The 16,035-nt window shown below is 37.7% G+C and overlaps 1 protein-coding gene across 1 annotated transcript in view; it reads right to left on the bottom strand.

The window, feature by feature from the left end:
- WBP4 (WW domain binding protein 4) overlaps positions 1-16,035 on the bottom strand; it is a 40,278-nt gene that overhangs the window by 12,702 nt on the left and 11,541 nt on the right. Inside the window, exons 5-8 of the mRNA XM_036250439.1 lie at positions 11,321-11,488; positions 8,403-8,449; positions 7,880-7,955; positions 5,085-5,278 (exon numbers count right to left, since the gene is read on the bottom strand). Coding sequence (XP_036106332.1) covers positions 5,085-5,278; positions 7,880-7,955; positions 8,403-8,449; positions 11,321-11,488 — 485 coding nt within the window. The remainder of the gene's footprint in view (positions 1-5,084; positions 5,279-7,879; positions 7,956-8,402; positions 8,450-11,320; positions 11,489-16,035) is intronic.

Genomic DNA, 16,035 nt, shown 5'->3' with positions numbered 1-16,035 from the left:
ATGAAAATGAACACACACTCTGGCCGCTTTGGCTCAGCGGTTACAGCGTTGCCCTGCGGTCCAGAGAGACCCGGGTTCGGTTCCCGCTAAGGGCACATACCTCGGTTGCAGTTTGTCCTCGGCCCGGGTTGGGTCGTGTGGGTGGCAACCACTTGATGTGTCTCTTTCACGTTGATGTTTCTCTCGCTCTCTCTTTCTCTCCTACTCTATCTGAATAAAATGTGGAAAAATGTCCTTAGGTGAGGATTAAAAAAAAAAAGAACACACAAAAACACAAAATCCATGTGATGCAGCGAAAGCAGTTCGGAGAGGGAAGTTCATAGCATTATAGGCCTACCTCAAAAAACGGAAAAAATTTATAATAAACTATCTAACCTCACAACTTAAAGAACTAGAGGGCAACCAAAAAGAACCCCAGAGCAAATAGAAGGAAGGAAATAGTCAAGATCAGAGCAGAAATAAATGACATGGAGACCAAAAAAACAATTCAAAAGATCAATGGAACCAAGAGCTGGTTCTTTAAAAAAAGATAAACAAGATTAATGGACCCTTACCTAGACTCACCAAGAAGCAAAGAGAACCCAAATATACAAAATCAGATATGAAAGAGAAGAAATAACTAACACTACAGAAATACAAAAGATTGTTAACAAATACTATGACAATTATACGGCAACCAATATGACAATCTAAGCAAAATGGACAAATTTCTAGAAACTATATGTAGTCTCCCAAAACTGAACCGGGAACAGATAGAAAACTTGAACAGACCAATAACAACGAAAGAAATTGAAGATGTAATCAAAACTCTCCCAGCAGTCAAAAGCCCAGGCCCGGATGGCTTCATGGGGGAATTTTACTGAACATTCAAAGAAGAACTAATACCCATTCTCCTCAAACTATTTTAAAAAATTCAGGAAGAAGGAAGACTTCCAAACTCATTTTTTGAGGCCAGCATAATTCTAATTCCATAAACAGAAAAAGACACTACAAAAAAAGAAAACTACAGGCTAATATCCCTGATGTACATAGATGCCAAAATCCTGAACAAAATAGTAACAAATTGAATCCAGCAATACATCAAAAAAATTATTCACCATGACCAAGTGTGATTCATCCCAGGGATGCAAGGCAGGTACAATATTCGCAAATCAGTAAATGTGATACACCACATAAACAAAATGAATAAAAACCACATGATCATATCAATAGACGCTGAAAAAGCATTTGACAAAATCCAGCACCCATTTCTGATAAAAATGCTCAGCAATGTGGGAATAGAGGGATCATATCGCAACATAATAAAGGCCATATATGAAAGACCTACATCCAACATTATACTCAATGGCCAAAACTAAAAGCATTTCCCTTAAGAACAGGAACAAGACAAGGATGCCCACTTTCCCCTCTCTTATTTAACATAGTACTGGAAGTCTTAGCCACAGCAATGAGACAGGAAGAAAAAATAAAAGGAATTCAAATAGGAAAGGAGGAAGTGAAACTGTCATTATTCACAGGTGACATGATACTATACGTAGAAAACCCTAAAGACTCCATCGAAAATTTACTAGACTTAATAAATGAATTTGGCAAAGTAGCAGGATACAAAATTAACATCAAGAATCGATGGCATCCTTATACACCAATGATGAACTCACAGAAAGAGAAACTAAAAAACATCCCATTTACCATCACGGCAAAACAATTAAGATACCTAGGAATAAACTTAACCAAATAAATAAAGGACCTATTTGCAGAAAACTACGGGTCATTGAAAAAAGAAATAGAGGAAGATATAAAAAAGTGGAAGCGCATACCTTGTTCATGGATTGGAAACATTAACATCATTAAAATGCCCATACTACCCAAAGCAATCTACAGATTCAATGCAATTCCCATCAAAATACCAACGACATACTTCACAGAACTAGAACAAATACTTCAAAAGTTCATATGGAACCAAAAAAGACCCCGAATAGCCACAGCAATCTTGAAAAAGAACAAAGTTGGAAGGATGACATTATCAGATTTCAGGTTATACTACAAAGCCACTGTAATCAAAACAGCCTGGTACTGGCACAAGAACAGGCAGATAGACCAATGGAACAGAATAGAGAACCCAGAAATGGACCCAAGACAATATGCTCAATTAATATTTGACAAAGGGGGCAAGAGCATATAGTGGAGTAAAGACAGCCTCTTTAATAGATGGTGTTGGGAAAATTGGACAGCTACATGCAAAAAATGAAACTAGACCATCAACTTACACCATACACAAGAATAAACTCAAAATGGATAAAAGACTTAAATGTAACTCATGAATCCATAAACATCCTAAAAGAAAATGTAGGCAACAAAATTTCAGATATCATACGCAGAATTTTCACTGATACGTCACTTAAGGCAACAGAAACAAAGGAGAAAATGAACACATGGGACTACATCAAACTAAAAAGCTTCTGCACAACAAAAGAAACAACCATCAAAATGGGAAGGCAACTCACTCTATGGGAGAGCATCATTGCCAATGATACTCAGATAAGGGGTTAATTTCCAATAAATATAGAGTGCTTATATAGCTCAACAAAAGGAAGACAAAGAATCCAATTAAAAAATGGCCAGAGGAGCTGAATAGACACCTCTCCAAACAGGACATACAAATGGCCAAGAGACATATGAAGAAATGCTCAACATCACTATTCATCAGTGAGATGCAAATTAAAACAACAATGGGCTATCACCTCATACCTGTCAGAATGGCTGCCATCAAAAAATCATCAAACAAGTGTTGGCGAGGGTGAAGAGAAAAGGGGACTCTAGTACACTGCTGGTGGGAATGCAGACTGGCGCAGCCACTATGGAAAATAATATGGTGTTACCTCAAAAAATTAAAAATTGAACTTCCATTTGACCCAGTGATCCCACTTCTAGGAATATACCCTAAGAAGCCTGAAACACCAATCAGAAAGAATATATGTACCCCCATGTTCATAGCAGCACTATTTACAATAGCTAAGATCTGGAAACAGCCCAAGTGTCCATCAGTAGACAAATGGATAAAAAAGCTATGGTACATGTACACAATGGAGTACTATGCAGCTGTTAAGAAAAAAAGATCTCTTATCCTTCGAGACGACATGTAAGGATCTGAAGAGTATTATCCTAAGCAAAACAAGCCAAGCAGAAAAAACAAATACCACATGATCTTACTTATTTGTGGAATACAATGAACATAACAGTCTGAGGAACGGGGTAGTCCCAGAGACGTGGAAGTGGGGTACAGACTGACAATCCCCAGAAGACGGGGTAGAGAGAAACCATAGAACTTATATGCATGAACAATGGACATGGACAACAAAGCTGGGAACAGGGCAGTGAGGGTGGGGGAAAAAGGAGAAACGTCTGTAACAAAAATAAATAAATTAAAAAAAAAAAAACAAAGCACTGTGAGATAGCTACTACTATAAGTTCTTTGGTGCTTGTCCTCTACAAACTGGATACATCCATCACCCTAAGTTACACCAAGATTTATGGGGTAGATAGAGAAATCTCAGGAAATGACAAGATCCTAGCTGTGTGCTTCAAGTACTCTCTCTCCAGCATCCTTGATATTCCTTCAACCCTCAGGGCAGCAATCTCAATCATGGATCAATGCTATGTGTCTTGTCTGCTTTGGCATCTGGGTTCCTGAGTGTTCTTGGAAAGGTCATAAAAGCAGGAGGACTAGTAATGCTGTATAAATGTTTTTACTTTCCCACCATGGCTGGGCACTCAGCACCACCTGTCAGTCTTCTTACTTGTTTCACTTCCTCTCCCATCTCTGCTCAGTAACTATTTCAATCCATTAATGTCAAGCTCAGCAAAGCTCCTCACTCTTAGCAATCTTGATTTCTTTATGAATGAGTAAACTGAGACTAAATGGCATGACTCTTAATTTCCTCTCTGATACCAACTCATCCGTAGTCATTCCTTCTTAAAGAAAATGAAAACCTTCCTTCTTACAGAAAATGAGTTTATTCCTTGTTCAAGACTAACCTATCCATCTATCCTTGTTGGTATTCCCTTTCTACCTCCTTTGGGGTCCCTCTCAACAAAAACATCACCACCACATATTTCTCATGATTAATATGTAGCCAACATACTATCATCTATTTTATGTTTTCATTTCATATCCAAACTCTATATATCATATAGTGAACCACTTTTCATCCCCCTGTAATCTGAGTTCTGCCATCCAAAATTCTGGTGAAATTGCTAGATGGGGATCAAGAACTTCAATACTACAAAATTCAATGAGCATTTTTCTTTTTCTTTAATTTTAATTTTTAAGTATTTATTTTTAAAATTTTTGTTTTATCCTCATCCGAGGACATTTTTACACATTTATCTTCAGATAGAGCGAGAGGGAGAGAAGAGGGAAGAGAGAAACATCGACGTGAGAGAGGCACATCGACTGGTTGCCACCCACACAACCCCAACCGGGGCTGGGGACAAACTGCAACCGAGATACGTGCCCTTAGCGGGAACCGAACCCCGGACTCTCTGGTCCACGGAATGACACTCTAATCGCTGAGCCAAACTGGCCAGGGCACATTTTTCTTTTTCTAGGACTAATTCCTTGATGCTATTCCTTTGACTTCTGGGGTATTAAATTCTTCTGCTTCTCTGCACACCTTTCTAATCACTCTTTTCTCATTCTACTTTGTGGGCTCCTCTTTCTTTCTCTGTCTGCCACTTAAGTGTTTAATGTTCTCCAAGGTCATTTTCCCAGATTACTGCACCCATTCTGAGATTTAAATTGCTACCAGTGTGTTGATGACACTCAAATAGCATTTGTAGCCTAGACATTCAGATTTGCATGTTCAGACAGCTCTCAATGTTGCAGAGGGAGCTCAGGCTTAGGAAGTCTAAAAATAATTTACTATCTTACCACCAAATAGATATCAATAAATTATACAACTATTTATTCAGTTGCCAAAATACACGTCTTGGTTTATGTCTATCTTCTACCAGAAAACTGAAGAAAGTCAGTAGAGAACTTTATAAATTTATAAACTTTTGTGAAAAGTAAATCCAGAACCTACCTTAAACTTTATTTTTAGCTTTGGCGTTTCTGTAGAGACCTCTACTTTTTGTGCTTCCTGTTCCCCATCAGAATCACTATGTGAATCTGATGATTTGGACTCTTCTAAGGTGCCAAGTGACTTTTCATTGACTTTACTAGAAAGCAGATCGCCAGAGTGTGGAATGAAATCATCAGGTTTTTCCCATCTGGATTCTATTCAATACATTTTGACAGTCATATTACTTGGTTACTAATTCAGTTCAGAAATAATTCTCAATATAAAGCTTCCTGTCACTTACATTATTGACAACACTGAATCTAGTTTACACCATCGCTTGATCAAGAACATAATCAATAAGAATTCTGTAAACTCTTGCTCTTGTATTTTTCAGAAATATACTTCAAACAGTCTTGATTCACTAGATATATCAACTATAGCCCTGATGGAAAAAAGACTAAGAACCAGGTAACACTTTCTACGGACTACTACAATTTGACACCAATTTCAGGAAACATATGTAATAATGAGCACATATCAGATTTCCTGGAATTTATTTACCACAAAGATTGCCTGGGATCTTAACAAAGTGAGATCATACTGTAAAAATCCAAATGAATATAATTTGTCATTTTATTGTAGGAAAAAAAATTCAATTGAACTCTACTGCCACCCAGTGGTTTATTGGGCTTTTAGTAAAATTACAGCATTTCTAATTATCTTGCAGTTATTCTATGTTTTTAGTTTAATGAAAGGGAGAGGGATCCTAAATTTTATTGTCCAATTGGGAGCCAAAATGATCCAGACATAAAGAGAAACTTTTGACGACAAATCAATACATACAGCACTTTCAAGCACTAGAAAAAAAAAAAATTACTTTTCTTTGTCTCTGTTTTACATATGTAACAAAAGACTTCTCAGGAAATAAATAATTTATTAAGCATCTAATATGTACCAGACACTGTCTTGGGAACTTTGTAGACACTTAACTCTCATGACCCCACAGAATACATGATCATCTCTATTTTACTTAAGAGCACCTCCAGGCTCAGTGACTTGCCCACAATTATATACCTGGTAAGGAAAGAAGCTGTGCATTGAGCTCAGATCTAACTCTAGCGCTACATTATCTATTACTTAATATCTATAAAGATTCAGTATCTCAGCTTAACTGAGACAGAACCATTGCCATCACTGGGCAGGCTAGATACCTAGCTTGCCTTTTCCTTCTAAAAGACTTAAAGCTATGCAGAGGGCTTTGGTTAGTAGGAATTAAAATACAAATCAAAAACCTGTCAAAGTTACAACAATATTATAGCTGTTTTAGTAAGTTTAATACAGAACAAATCAAGTATAATTACTTGAAAGACAATTTTATGAAATTAGATATTTTAATTTGAAAAAAGGTAATTAGGTAACAATAATTAGGTATGTTTTAGAAATACTTATATAACTGAAACATTATTTATTTACTCATTTTTTTTATCCTCACCCCAGGACATTTCAGATAGAGTGGGAGGGAGAGAGGGAGGAAGAGAGAGAAACATTGAAGTAAGAGAAACACATTGAGTGGTTGCCACCCACATGACACCAAACGGGCCTGGGGACAAACTGCAACTGAGGTACGTGCCCCCAGTGGGAATGGAACCTGGGTCTCTGTGGACCATGGGCTGACGCTCTAACCGCTGAGCCAAACCGGCCAGGGCTAACTGGAACATTACTAAACTGGTGAAAGTGAAATTTTGACAACCTCAGCCACTGCAAAAACATCATGTTTTTTTAAAAAGATTTTTTAATTGATTTTGAGAGAGAGTGAGAGAGCACGCAAGGGAGAGAAACATTGATGTGAAAGTAAAACATTGATCAGCTTCCCAACTAGGGAACGAGCCCACAATCTGGGTATGTGCCCTAACCAGGAATTGAACCAATAACCTTTCAGTGCACAGGATGATGCCCAACCAACTGAGCCACCATGGCCAGGCAGTTTTGTGTTAGGAAAAGGTGCCCTAGCTGGTGTGGCTTAGTTTGTTGGGTGTCATCCTGTATATTGACAGGCTGTGGGTTTGATTACCAGTTAGGGCACATGCCTCAGTTTCAAGCTCAATCCCCAATAGGGGGTGTTTAGAAGGCAGCTGACTGATGTTTCACTTTCACATTGATGTTTCTCTTTCTCTTTCCTTCTCCTTTCTTCTCTAAAAATAAATAAAAATAGTAAAAAAATAAAAAAGGAAAAGGCAAGTTCAAATAGGTGATCTTTAAGGTACTTTCCAAGGTAATGATTATATTTCTAAAATAATCATGATAAAAATCAGTAATGGTAGGAAAGTAAAAATGACTTAATTTAAAAAAATAATTCTTTAAATTGATTTTGAGAGGAAGGGAGAGGGAGAGATAGAAACATCAATGAAAGACAACATGGATTGCCTGCCTCCTGTATGCCCCCACGGGGGATTTGGCCCACAACCCGGGCATGTGCCCTCACAGAGAATCGAACTGGTGACCTCTTGGTCCATGGGTCGACGCTCAACCACTGAGCCACACTGGCTGGGCAAAATGACTCAATTTTTAAAATTTGTAAATGCTGTAGCAACTGAGAATTAATTACATAGCACAGTATAGTATATTACATATAGAAATCCTTTTACTTTTCCATTGTATTGTTTTGAAATTACAAAAATAATACACACTTGCTATAAAAATATGTTTATCACTATTTATGTACTAAAATTTGCCAGTTCAGATGATTTCATCATCAGGCTAATAAGCAGTTTTAGGTATAATTTTAGATAGTTAAGATAATCAAAGATAATACTTACCTCCTGTTTCTGTATTATAATAATAGGTATAACCATCTTCACTTAAACCTTCTACCCAAACAGCCTTCCCTGCTGTCTAATGAGAGGAAAAAAAAATAGCAGATTGAAAACAATGTGGTTATATATTAAATAACTAAGGCAGAATTAGCCACCCTTTCCTTTCCTCTTTAAACCTAGGAGTTAGGGGTAGTGGTAATGATCGTGGCCAGGAAGGTTTGTGTTAATTATAAGCCAATTTTCAGAAAAAGAATGTCTCACCTTTGAAAGCTAGGAACAATTTTTCACAGATAGACAGGGACATGTGGATAGCAACTAATGATATTTGCTCTGTACAGAGTTTTTGGATAGACATTACTCCACCCAGCCTTCTAACAAAAGGATTATAGAAAGAAAGAATCAAAGAGTTTGGGGGGGGGGGGAGCGGCTTATTTAAAAGTAAATTTGCTTAATAAAACTACAAAAACCCCAGAAGCCAATCACTTTAAAGAATAAAGCAAAGACACTATTAATGTACTTCAATTACCTTTTTTAAGTTTCCTTGAAATCCTTCAGGTTTCTCCCACTGAGATGCTTAAAGCAAAATATATTGATTGCATTTATAAAATCTCTGCTTAAAAATAAAAAATTTCTAAAAAATTCAATTTGATAAAAATTTATAAGCTATTCAATGTGTACAAAACACTAAGGTCTACAGTTAAAAACATAATTGAAAAATATAAAGAACCAACATACATCCAAATAGTATTGTGCAGAACAATACATGTGAATCCTACGTAACCAAGGAAAGACAGAAGGACCAGGAGTTACTGATACTACCACAGGACTTATTATTAGAGCCAGGTAGGGCTTCTCTTAAAGACTTAATGAAAGACAAGCTTGATAAATCTGAAAGGAATGACACAGGCTTTTGACATTTTGGGAGGGAAGAGAGAGAGATAGAATGAATGACTTAAAAAAGATGAAATATTCAGGAATTAAAAACAAGCATTGCTGAGAAAGAGTATATAAAGTAGGATGGTAAAAAAAAGGAAGCAAGCAACAGGCATTAGAAGGGAGAAAAGACATAATGGTTTATATATATATATAAACTTCAAGACGTATAATCCCTAGCATAAAATAATTTGTGATTCACCACTATAACATGCACTTCACTTAAGGTCAGTGAAAACTGAGTGATTATTACTATTTCTGTACAGTTCGAACCTGACTGTGATTCTAAAGATCACAATGACAATAATATTTATAGCTCAAGGTTTTCTTCATGATTAACTCTGATCACATTTCCTGTCTCCCTGTCCATTCTTAACTATTTTTTCTAGCTTTTCTTCTGTCCATTCCTTCAATATATGTACTACCCACCACATGTTACTTTTTGTTCTCTTCTTTATCGTTATCTCACATATTCCTAAAAGTTAACCTATCATCTACATTCCCAGACTCAATTTACCTTCCTAACTCCCAATTCTAATCATCAATTAGCTACTGAAAATTGCCACATGAATATTCTTATGTACCTCAATCTCAACATATCCAAAACTGAATTAATTACTGTGTTATGTTTCCATATTTTATCTCAGTAAAGGGTACCATCCTCCTCCCAACCCTCCATGATATTGCCCCAATCTATTTTTCCAGCCTCTTTTACCATGATGTCTTCAAAGAACTTTATGTTTTACCTCTAACAGATAACTTTATTTTCCAAACTTTCAAATCTTCTTTGTTCTAAAAGTTAACCTATTATTAACATATCCTCTGGTGATATGCTTTTTATTGAACTTTTAGAGAGAGGAAGGAGGGTGGGAATGAGAGTGAGAGAGAGAGACATTTATCAGTTGCCTCTCAAATGCTCCCCAACAAAGGATTGATCCTGCAACTTTTTTAGGTGCATGGGATGATGCTCCAATCAACTGAGCCACCCAGCCAGGGCTCAAACCTGTTGTTCTACCTGTCTGGAATGCATGCTGTACCCTCATAACAAAATACTGCAATCATTTTCAATAAAAATACCTATGGAGTGTCTGCGCCATGCCAGGCACACTGCATTAAATGCTAGAAATAAAAATAGTACGATGACATCATTCCTGACAGCTCATAAGTAATTTCTGTGATACTCTCAGAGTCACATAATCACAATTAATTCCTCACTATTTTGGCTTCTGTATAATCTTTATTACATCTCTATTACATTATAGTTCTTTAAAATTCCTCCTTGTATCCCGTTTAGTTGTTTATTTCTAATACTAAATTTTGTGTTTCTGGAGAGTAAATGTGGAATAAATGCATTTACTTATAAATTTATACAAAATAAAAATCCCAAATACATTTAGTTTTAAAGGAAAATAAGATGTTTAAGATACCATTGTATATTTTATTAGTAATTGATATCCAAAACATTAATGAGGGAGGGTACTTCACTAACTCAACCAAGATAGCTACACAAAAAAGAAATCAGTTTCTGGGTCTTAGTCTGCTTTTGGATACAAAATCTCTCCCACAGAATATTTTACTTCAAGAATCCCTGCAATTTGGAATCCCTTAATTCCAAATTGGAATTATATGGAATCCCTTAATTCCATGTAAAATGCTTTATTTACATGTAGTTCATTGTTCTAGAATGTTTTACTGAGAAAATATAAAGCTTTAGTTTATTATTTGTGAAGAACCCACTATTAAGGGCTTTAACTATGACACTGAGTCACTATGAGAAGGGTACATTTTCATTTTATTTATTTATTTTTTAAAATCCTCATCTGAGGATATTTTTCCATTTATCTTCAGATAGGGGGTGAGAGAGGGAGGGAGGGAAAGAGAGCGAGTGAGAGAGAGAGAGAGAGAGAGGGAGGGAGGGAGGGACGGAGGGTGAAAGAGAGAAAAAGAGAGACACTGATTGGTTGCCTCCTGCACAACCCCAACCAGGGCTGGGACTGAACTGGAACGGAGGTATGTGCCCTTGACTGGAATCGAACCTGCGACTCTAGTCCGCAGGCTGATACTCTAACCGCTAAGCCAAACCAGCCAGGGTGAGAAGGGTACCTTTTTATTTTGTTTTTTATTTTTAATCCTCACCCGAGGACATTTTTTGATATTTTGTTCAGGGAGAGAGGGAGAGAGAGAAACATCGATGTGAAAGGGACTCATCGAGCGATTGCAACCCACACGACCCAACCAGGGCCGGGGACAAACTGCAACTGAGGTACGTGCCCTTAGCAGGAACGGAACCCGGGTCTCTCCAGACTGCAGGCTGATGCTCTAACCGCTGAGCCAAACCAGCCAGGGCGAGAATGGTACCTTTTTAAAGGGCACATAATTTTTTTTTTTACCATTTTGGCAAAAATGTACAGTTACAGTCTTTTACTGTTTAAATATTCCAATACTAACGAGGAGTCTAAAGACAAAATAAACTGTTATCATTCTCTGTAGTTTTATGAATACATGACCTACCTCCACTGATAAGATCATAATAGTAATGGTAACCCTCAGATGTTATGCCTTCTACCCATCTGCCCTTTGAAGGGTCTTTTTTCTTTTTCTTCTTTTCTTTCTGCTGGTTTGATGCAGAGGTGGGTGGGACAGTGCTGGTATCTGGTGATATACTTGATTCTGGAATTTCTAGAGGAAAGATGAGAGAAGGGTGAAGTAGGCAATACAAACAACACCCCCTCCTCCATAAAACATTAATAATATTTTTCCAATCAAAAACCTGCTAAGATTCTTTTGGGAACTTGACACATCATTATAAAGCTCATTTGGAAAACAAAATATGCACCAATATCAAGAAGAATTACAAAAAAGAAGTGAAAGGGGAATAAAATACTATCAGATATTAAAACTTATTCTAAAACTATGATAATAAAGACCAAAAGCATAAAACTGATCCAGGAATAGGCAAACATATGACTGAAACAGAACAGTACAGATATAGATCCAACTGCAGATTCCTGGTGTTTCCTATTAGAGGGAAAGAGAGATCATTTAATAAATGATGTTGGAATGACAGGCTAATTATTTGGAGAAAAGTTAAGCTGTTCTCCCCATGTTTTTATACCAATATAAATGCCAAATCAAAGGTATTTATAAAAAGAACACAAAGTAAAATGTTCAATTTGACTACAAAAAATTCAAATATTCTGCCGTGGCAGATTTGGCTCAGCGCTTAGAGTATTGGTCCGGTCAAGGGCATATGTATACCTGGGTTGCAGATTTGATCCCTAGCCCTGGTTGGGGTCATGCGGGAGGTAACCAATCAATGTGTCTCTCTCACATCAATGTTTCTCTTTCTCCCTCCTTCCTCTACTCTATCTAAAATTCAATGAAAAAATATCCTCAGGTGAGAATGAACAACAACAAAAAATTCAAATATTCTGTATGAAATAAAAACAAAAATATATATACAAGAAAAACAAGTGACAAATATTTATAACAAATATGACAGAGGATTACTGTTTCTAACACAAATATCTTACAAACCCAATATTGAAACAGAAAAATGGGCAAAAAATACAAAGATAATTCAGAAAATTAACATCTACCTTCACTAATATTCAAAGAAATATAAAGTGTTTTTGTATTAGATCTGTAAGTACTGGAATGATAGAATCTAGCATTACTCAGTCTAATCTATGGGTTTGAAAAAAATAAGTCTTTAATGTTTTAATTGATTTTTTAGAGAGAGAGGAAGGGAGAGAGAGAAACATCCATGTGAGAGAGATACATCGATCGGCTGCACACCCCCTACTGGGGACTGAGCCTGCAACTTAGGCACATACTCTGATTGGGAATCAAACAAGGACCTCTCAAGTCCACGGGACTACGCTCAATTCACTGAGCCACAATGGGCAAAATAGGCTGTTTTTATGGTTTTACTTTTTTTTCTAAGAAACTGGCCTGTTATTCCTAACACCAATTAATAAATTAATTTTATTGCTAGCAAAAGTGTAAATCTTGGAGATATTTCTAGAGACACCTTGATACTAACTAACTATCAATCTATAAAACATATTCAGACTTTGATTCAACAATCTCACTTCTAGCAAGTAAACTTACAGGGATAAATGCGAAAACACTTATATACAAGGATGTTCAGCATTCTAACAATGAAAAACTCCAAGCAACCTAAATATTAACCAGGAAGAAATTAGTTCAACAAAGGTTGGCATTTTTATGGCATTTTATACCTTTTATTAAACACTTGTTACAAGCATCATTGTAATAAGCAACTTATACCATTATATAACTTTATTACTTAATTTTAGGAAAGAGAAAAGGTCATATAGCTAGCAAGAGATAATTTTGGTTGACTCAAAACCTGTGCTCCTAACCATTCTACAGTTATTAAAAATGATGTATATACTTAGTTATTTAAAAGAAAAAATGTACTTGACATATCATTGGGGGGGTGGGGGGGAGACAATCTCCAAACAGACCATAGCATAAAATGTATGACTTGCCCAGCCAGTGTGGCTCAGTGGTTTGAGTGTAGTCCCATGGACTGAGAGGTCCTGGTTCTATTCCCAGTCAGGGCATAGATCCCCAGTGTGGGGGGTGTGCAGGAGGCAGCAGACTGATGTATCTCTCTCATATCGATGTTTCTATCTCTCACTCCCTTCCTTTCTCTAAAAAAATCAATAAAAACATTAAAAAAATACATATGACTTTATAAAAAAAAATCCTAAAAATTCTTTGTACTGCATTGTTGTACTTTTATTTTTCTTATCCTCACCCGAGGACATTTTTTTGCATTTATCTTCAGACAGAGTGGGAGGGAGGGAGGGGGGAAGAGAGAGAGAAACACCTCTGCAAGAGAGACACAACTGGTTGCCACCCACACTTGGGGTTGGGGACAAACTGCAACTGAGGTACATGCCCTTACCGGGAACCGAACCAGGGACTCTCTGGTCTGCGGGCTGACGCTTAACTGCTGAGCCAAACTGGCCAGGGCTGCCTTGTTGTACTTTTATTTTTTATCCTCACCCGAGGACATTTTTCCATATTTTGTTCAGATAGAGTGGGAGGGAGGGAGGGAGGGAGGGGAAGAGAGAGAGAGAGAGAAAAACATCGACGTGAAAAGGACACATCGAGTGGTTGCCACCCACACAACCCAACCAGGGCTGGGTACAAACTGCAACAGAGGTACGAGCCCTTAGCGAGAACCGAACCTGGGTCTCTCTGGACTGCAGGTTGACGCTCTAACTGCTGAGCCAAACCGGCCAGAGCACCTTGTTGTACTTTTAAAGGAATATATATCTTATTCAGGAAAACATGACTATAAAATAAAAAATCCATTTAAATACAAAATGCTAAGATTTATTTGCTCATGTGCCAGCATTATGAATTCTCCTAATCCATATAATTGATGAAATGAATTTTTAACTACTCTTCCTTAATTCTGCAAGAATGCCAGCATCCTTTTCCCCCTTAAAATAAACATATAGTTTTACTCCCCATTTTAACCAACAATATCTAGTATAATATTTTTGAAGTCTGGTTACAACTGTTCTTATTTGATGAGGGCAATGTCAATTAACTAATATTCTGCTTAAAAACTTAACTAAAAGCAGTTTTTATTACAAAGTAAAGAATACCATTACAGCCCTGGTTGCTTTGGCTTAGAGGTTAGAGCGTTGGCCCACAGACCAATGAGTTGCAGGTTTGATTCCGGTCAAGGGCACGTGCCTGGGTTTCAATTTGGCCCTGGTCCTGGCTGGGGTTGTGCAGAAGGCAGTCACTCAATGAGTCCCTTTCATGTCAATGTTCCTCTCTCTCTCCCTCCCACTCTATCTGAACAAAAATGGAAAAATGTCCTCAGGTGAGATGTAAAAAAAAAATACCATTCCATGCCAACTATTCCAACCATTATGCAAGATCAACAACTGTGATTTGCAATATGCTTGGTTTAAGGACAATGGATTTGTCATGGAAGAAATGCTTATGGGGAAAAAAAAAAGAAATGCTCATGAAAAGTTCCCAACTTAAAGCCTAAATTCAGGAGCTTTGGAGGAGATTCCAAAATGGCAGTGGAGTGAATGGAAGCTACACAGACCGTCTCTCAGGACCAAACTGGAATTACAACTAAAATAAAGACAAATCATCGGGAAAAAGCAACAGAGAAGCAGCTTGCGAGGACCATATAACAAGGGACAATGACTCGATCCTGGTAGGATTGCGGAGGCGCGAGAGGGGGTTGGGAGCCCACAGACAGCAGCAATCTTAGCTGTGAGCAGCGCCCTCGGGTTAAACTCCCAGGCGGCTCCACAGCCCAGAGCCGGAACAGACACTAAAAAAGCCACAGCCACTCACCCTGGGCTCCAGCAGAGGGAGGGCGGACTGGACTGGAACTGTGTGGGGACACTCATTATTTGGAGGGCACTCAGAGCTTTTGCTAAGTTGCAGCCACACAGGAGGGTGGTCATCTTACTCCTTCCCAGGGCTCTGGGGATAGGCAGCAGCCCCTCCCTCGGAGATTCAACCTCACACAGGTGGGCCATTGAAATGCGAATTGAGGCTCATTAACAACCAGCATCTGCCCCATCCTCAGGAAATCCCCTTATGCTGAGCACCTGAGGGAGTTTTTCACTTAACTGAAAACCCAAGGCTCTTCAAGTAATGGCTACTGATAGCCTCAAGGCAAAAAGCTAGAGAATAAATGAACCATTACTGGGCTAGCAACTCTAACCAGAAAAGTAAGACTTGACAGTAGTGTTTAACGTGGGTCCTCCCTTGCTCATCCAAACCCAAAAGAGGGAGCCACAAACAGCAGAACACCAATACCCACACGGAAAATTTGGCAGTCTCCAAAGCCCACTGTAATAGTCAAAATGGTGAAACAAAGAATCAAAAACCAAATAAAAGAATAAGACACCTCTACAGAAAATTACATAAATGTGGAGCAGTTAAGCAAGTTAACACAGCTAGAATTCAGAGCCATGATCTTGAGGAAGCTCAACAGCATCAGTGAGGATATCAACACCATGAATAAATACATAGAAATGTTGAAAATCAACCAATTGGAAATTAAAAACCAACAAGAAGAAATCAAGAATGAAATCTCAGACATAAAGAACACATTGGAAGGTCTAAACAGCAGAGTAGAGGAAGCTGAATTAGAAGACAGGGTAGAAAAAAATCAACCAAGCAGAAAACCAAAAGGAAAAAACAAT

The sequence above is a fragment of the Molossus molossus genome, unplaced genomic scaffold (genome assembly GCF_014108415.1).
Source record: "Molossus molossus isolate mMolMol1 unplaced genomic scaffold, mMolMol1.p scaffold_m16_p_9, whole genome shotgun sequence".
Taxonomy (NCBI): Eukaryota; Metazoa; Chordata; class Mammalia; order Chiroptera; family Molossidae; genus Molossus; species Molossus molossus.
This window is presented reverse-complemented; position numbering and strand designations above follow the sequence as displayed.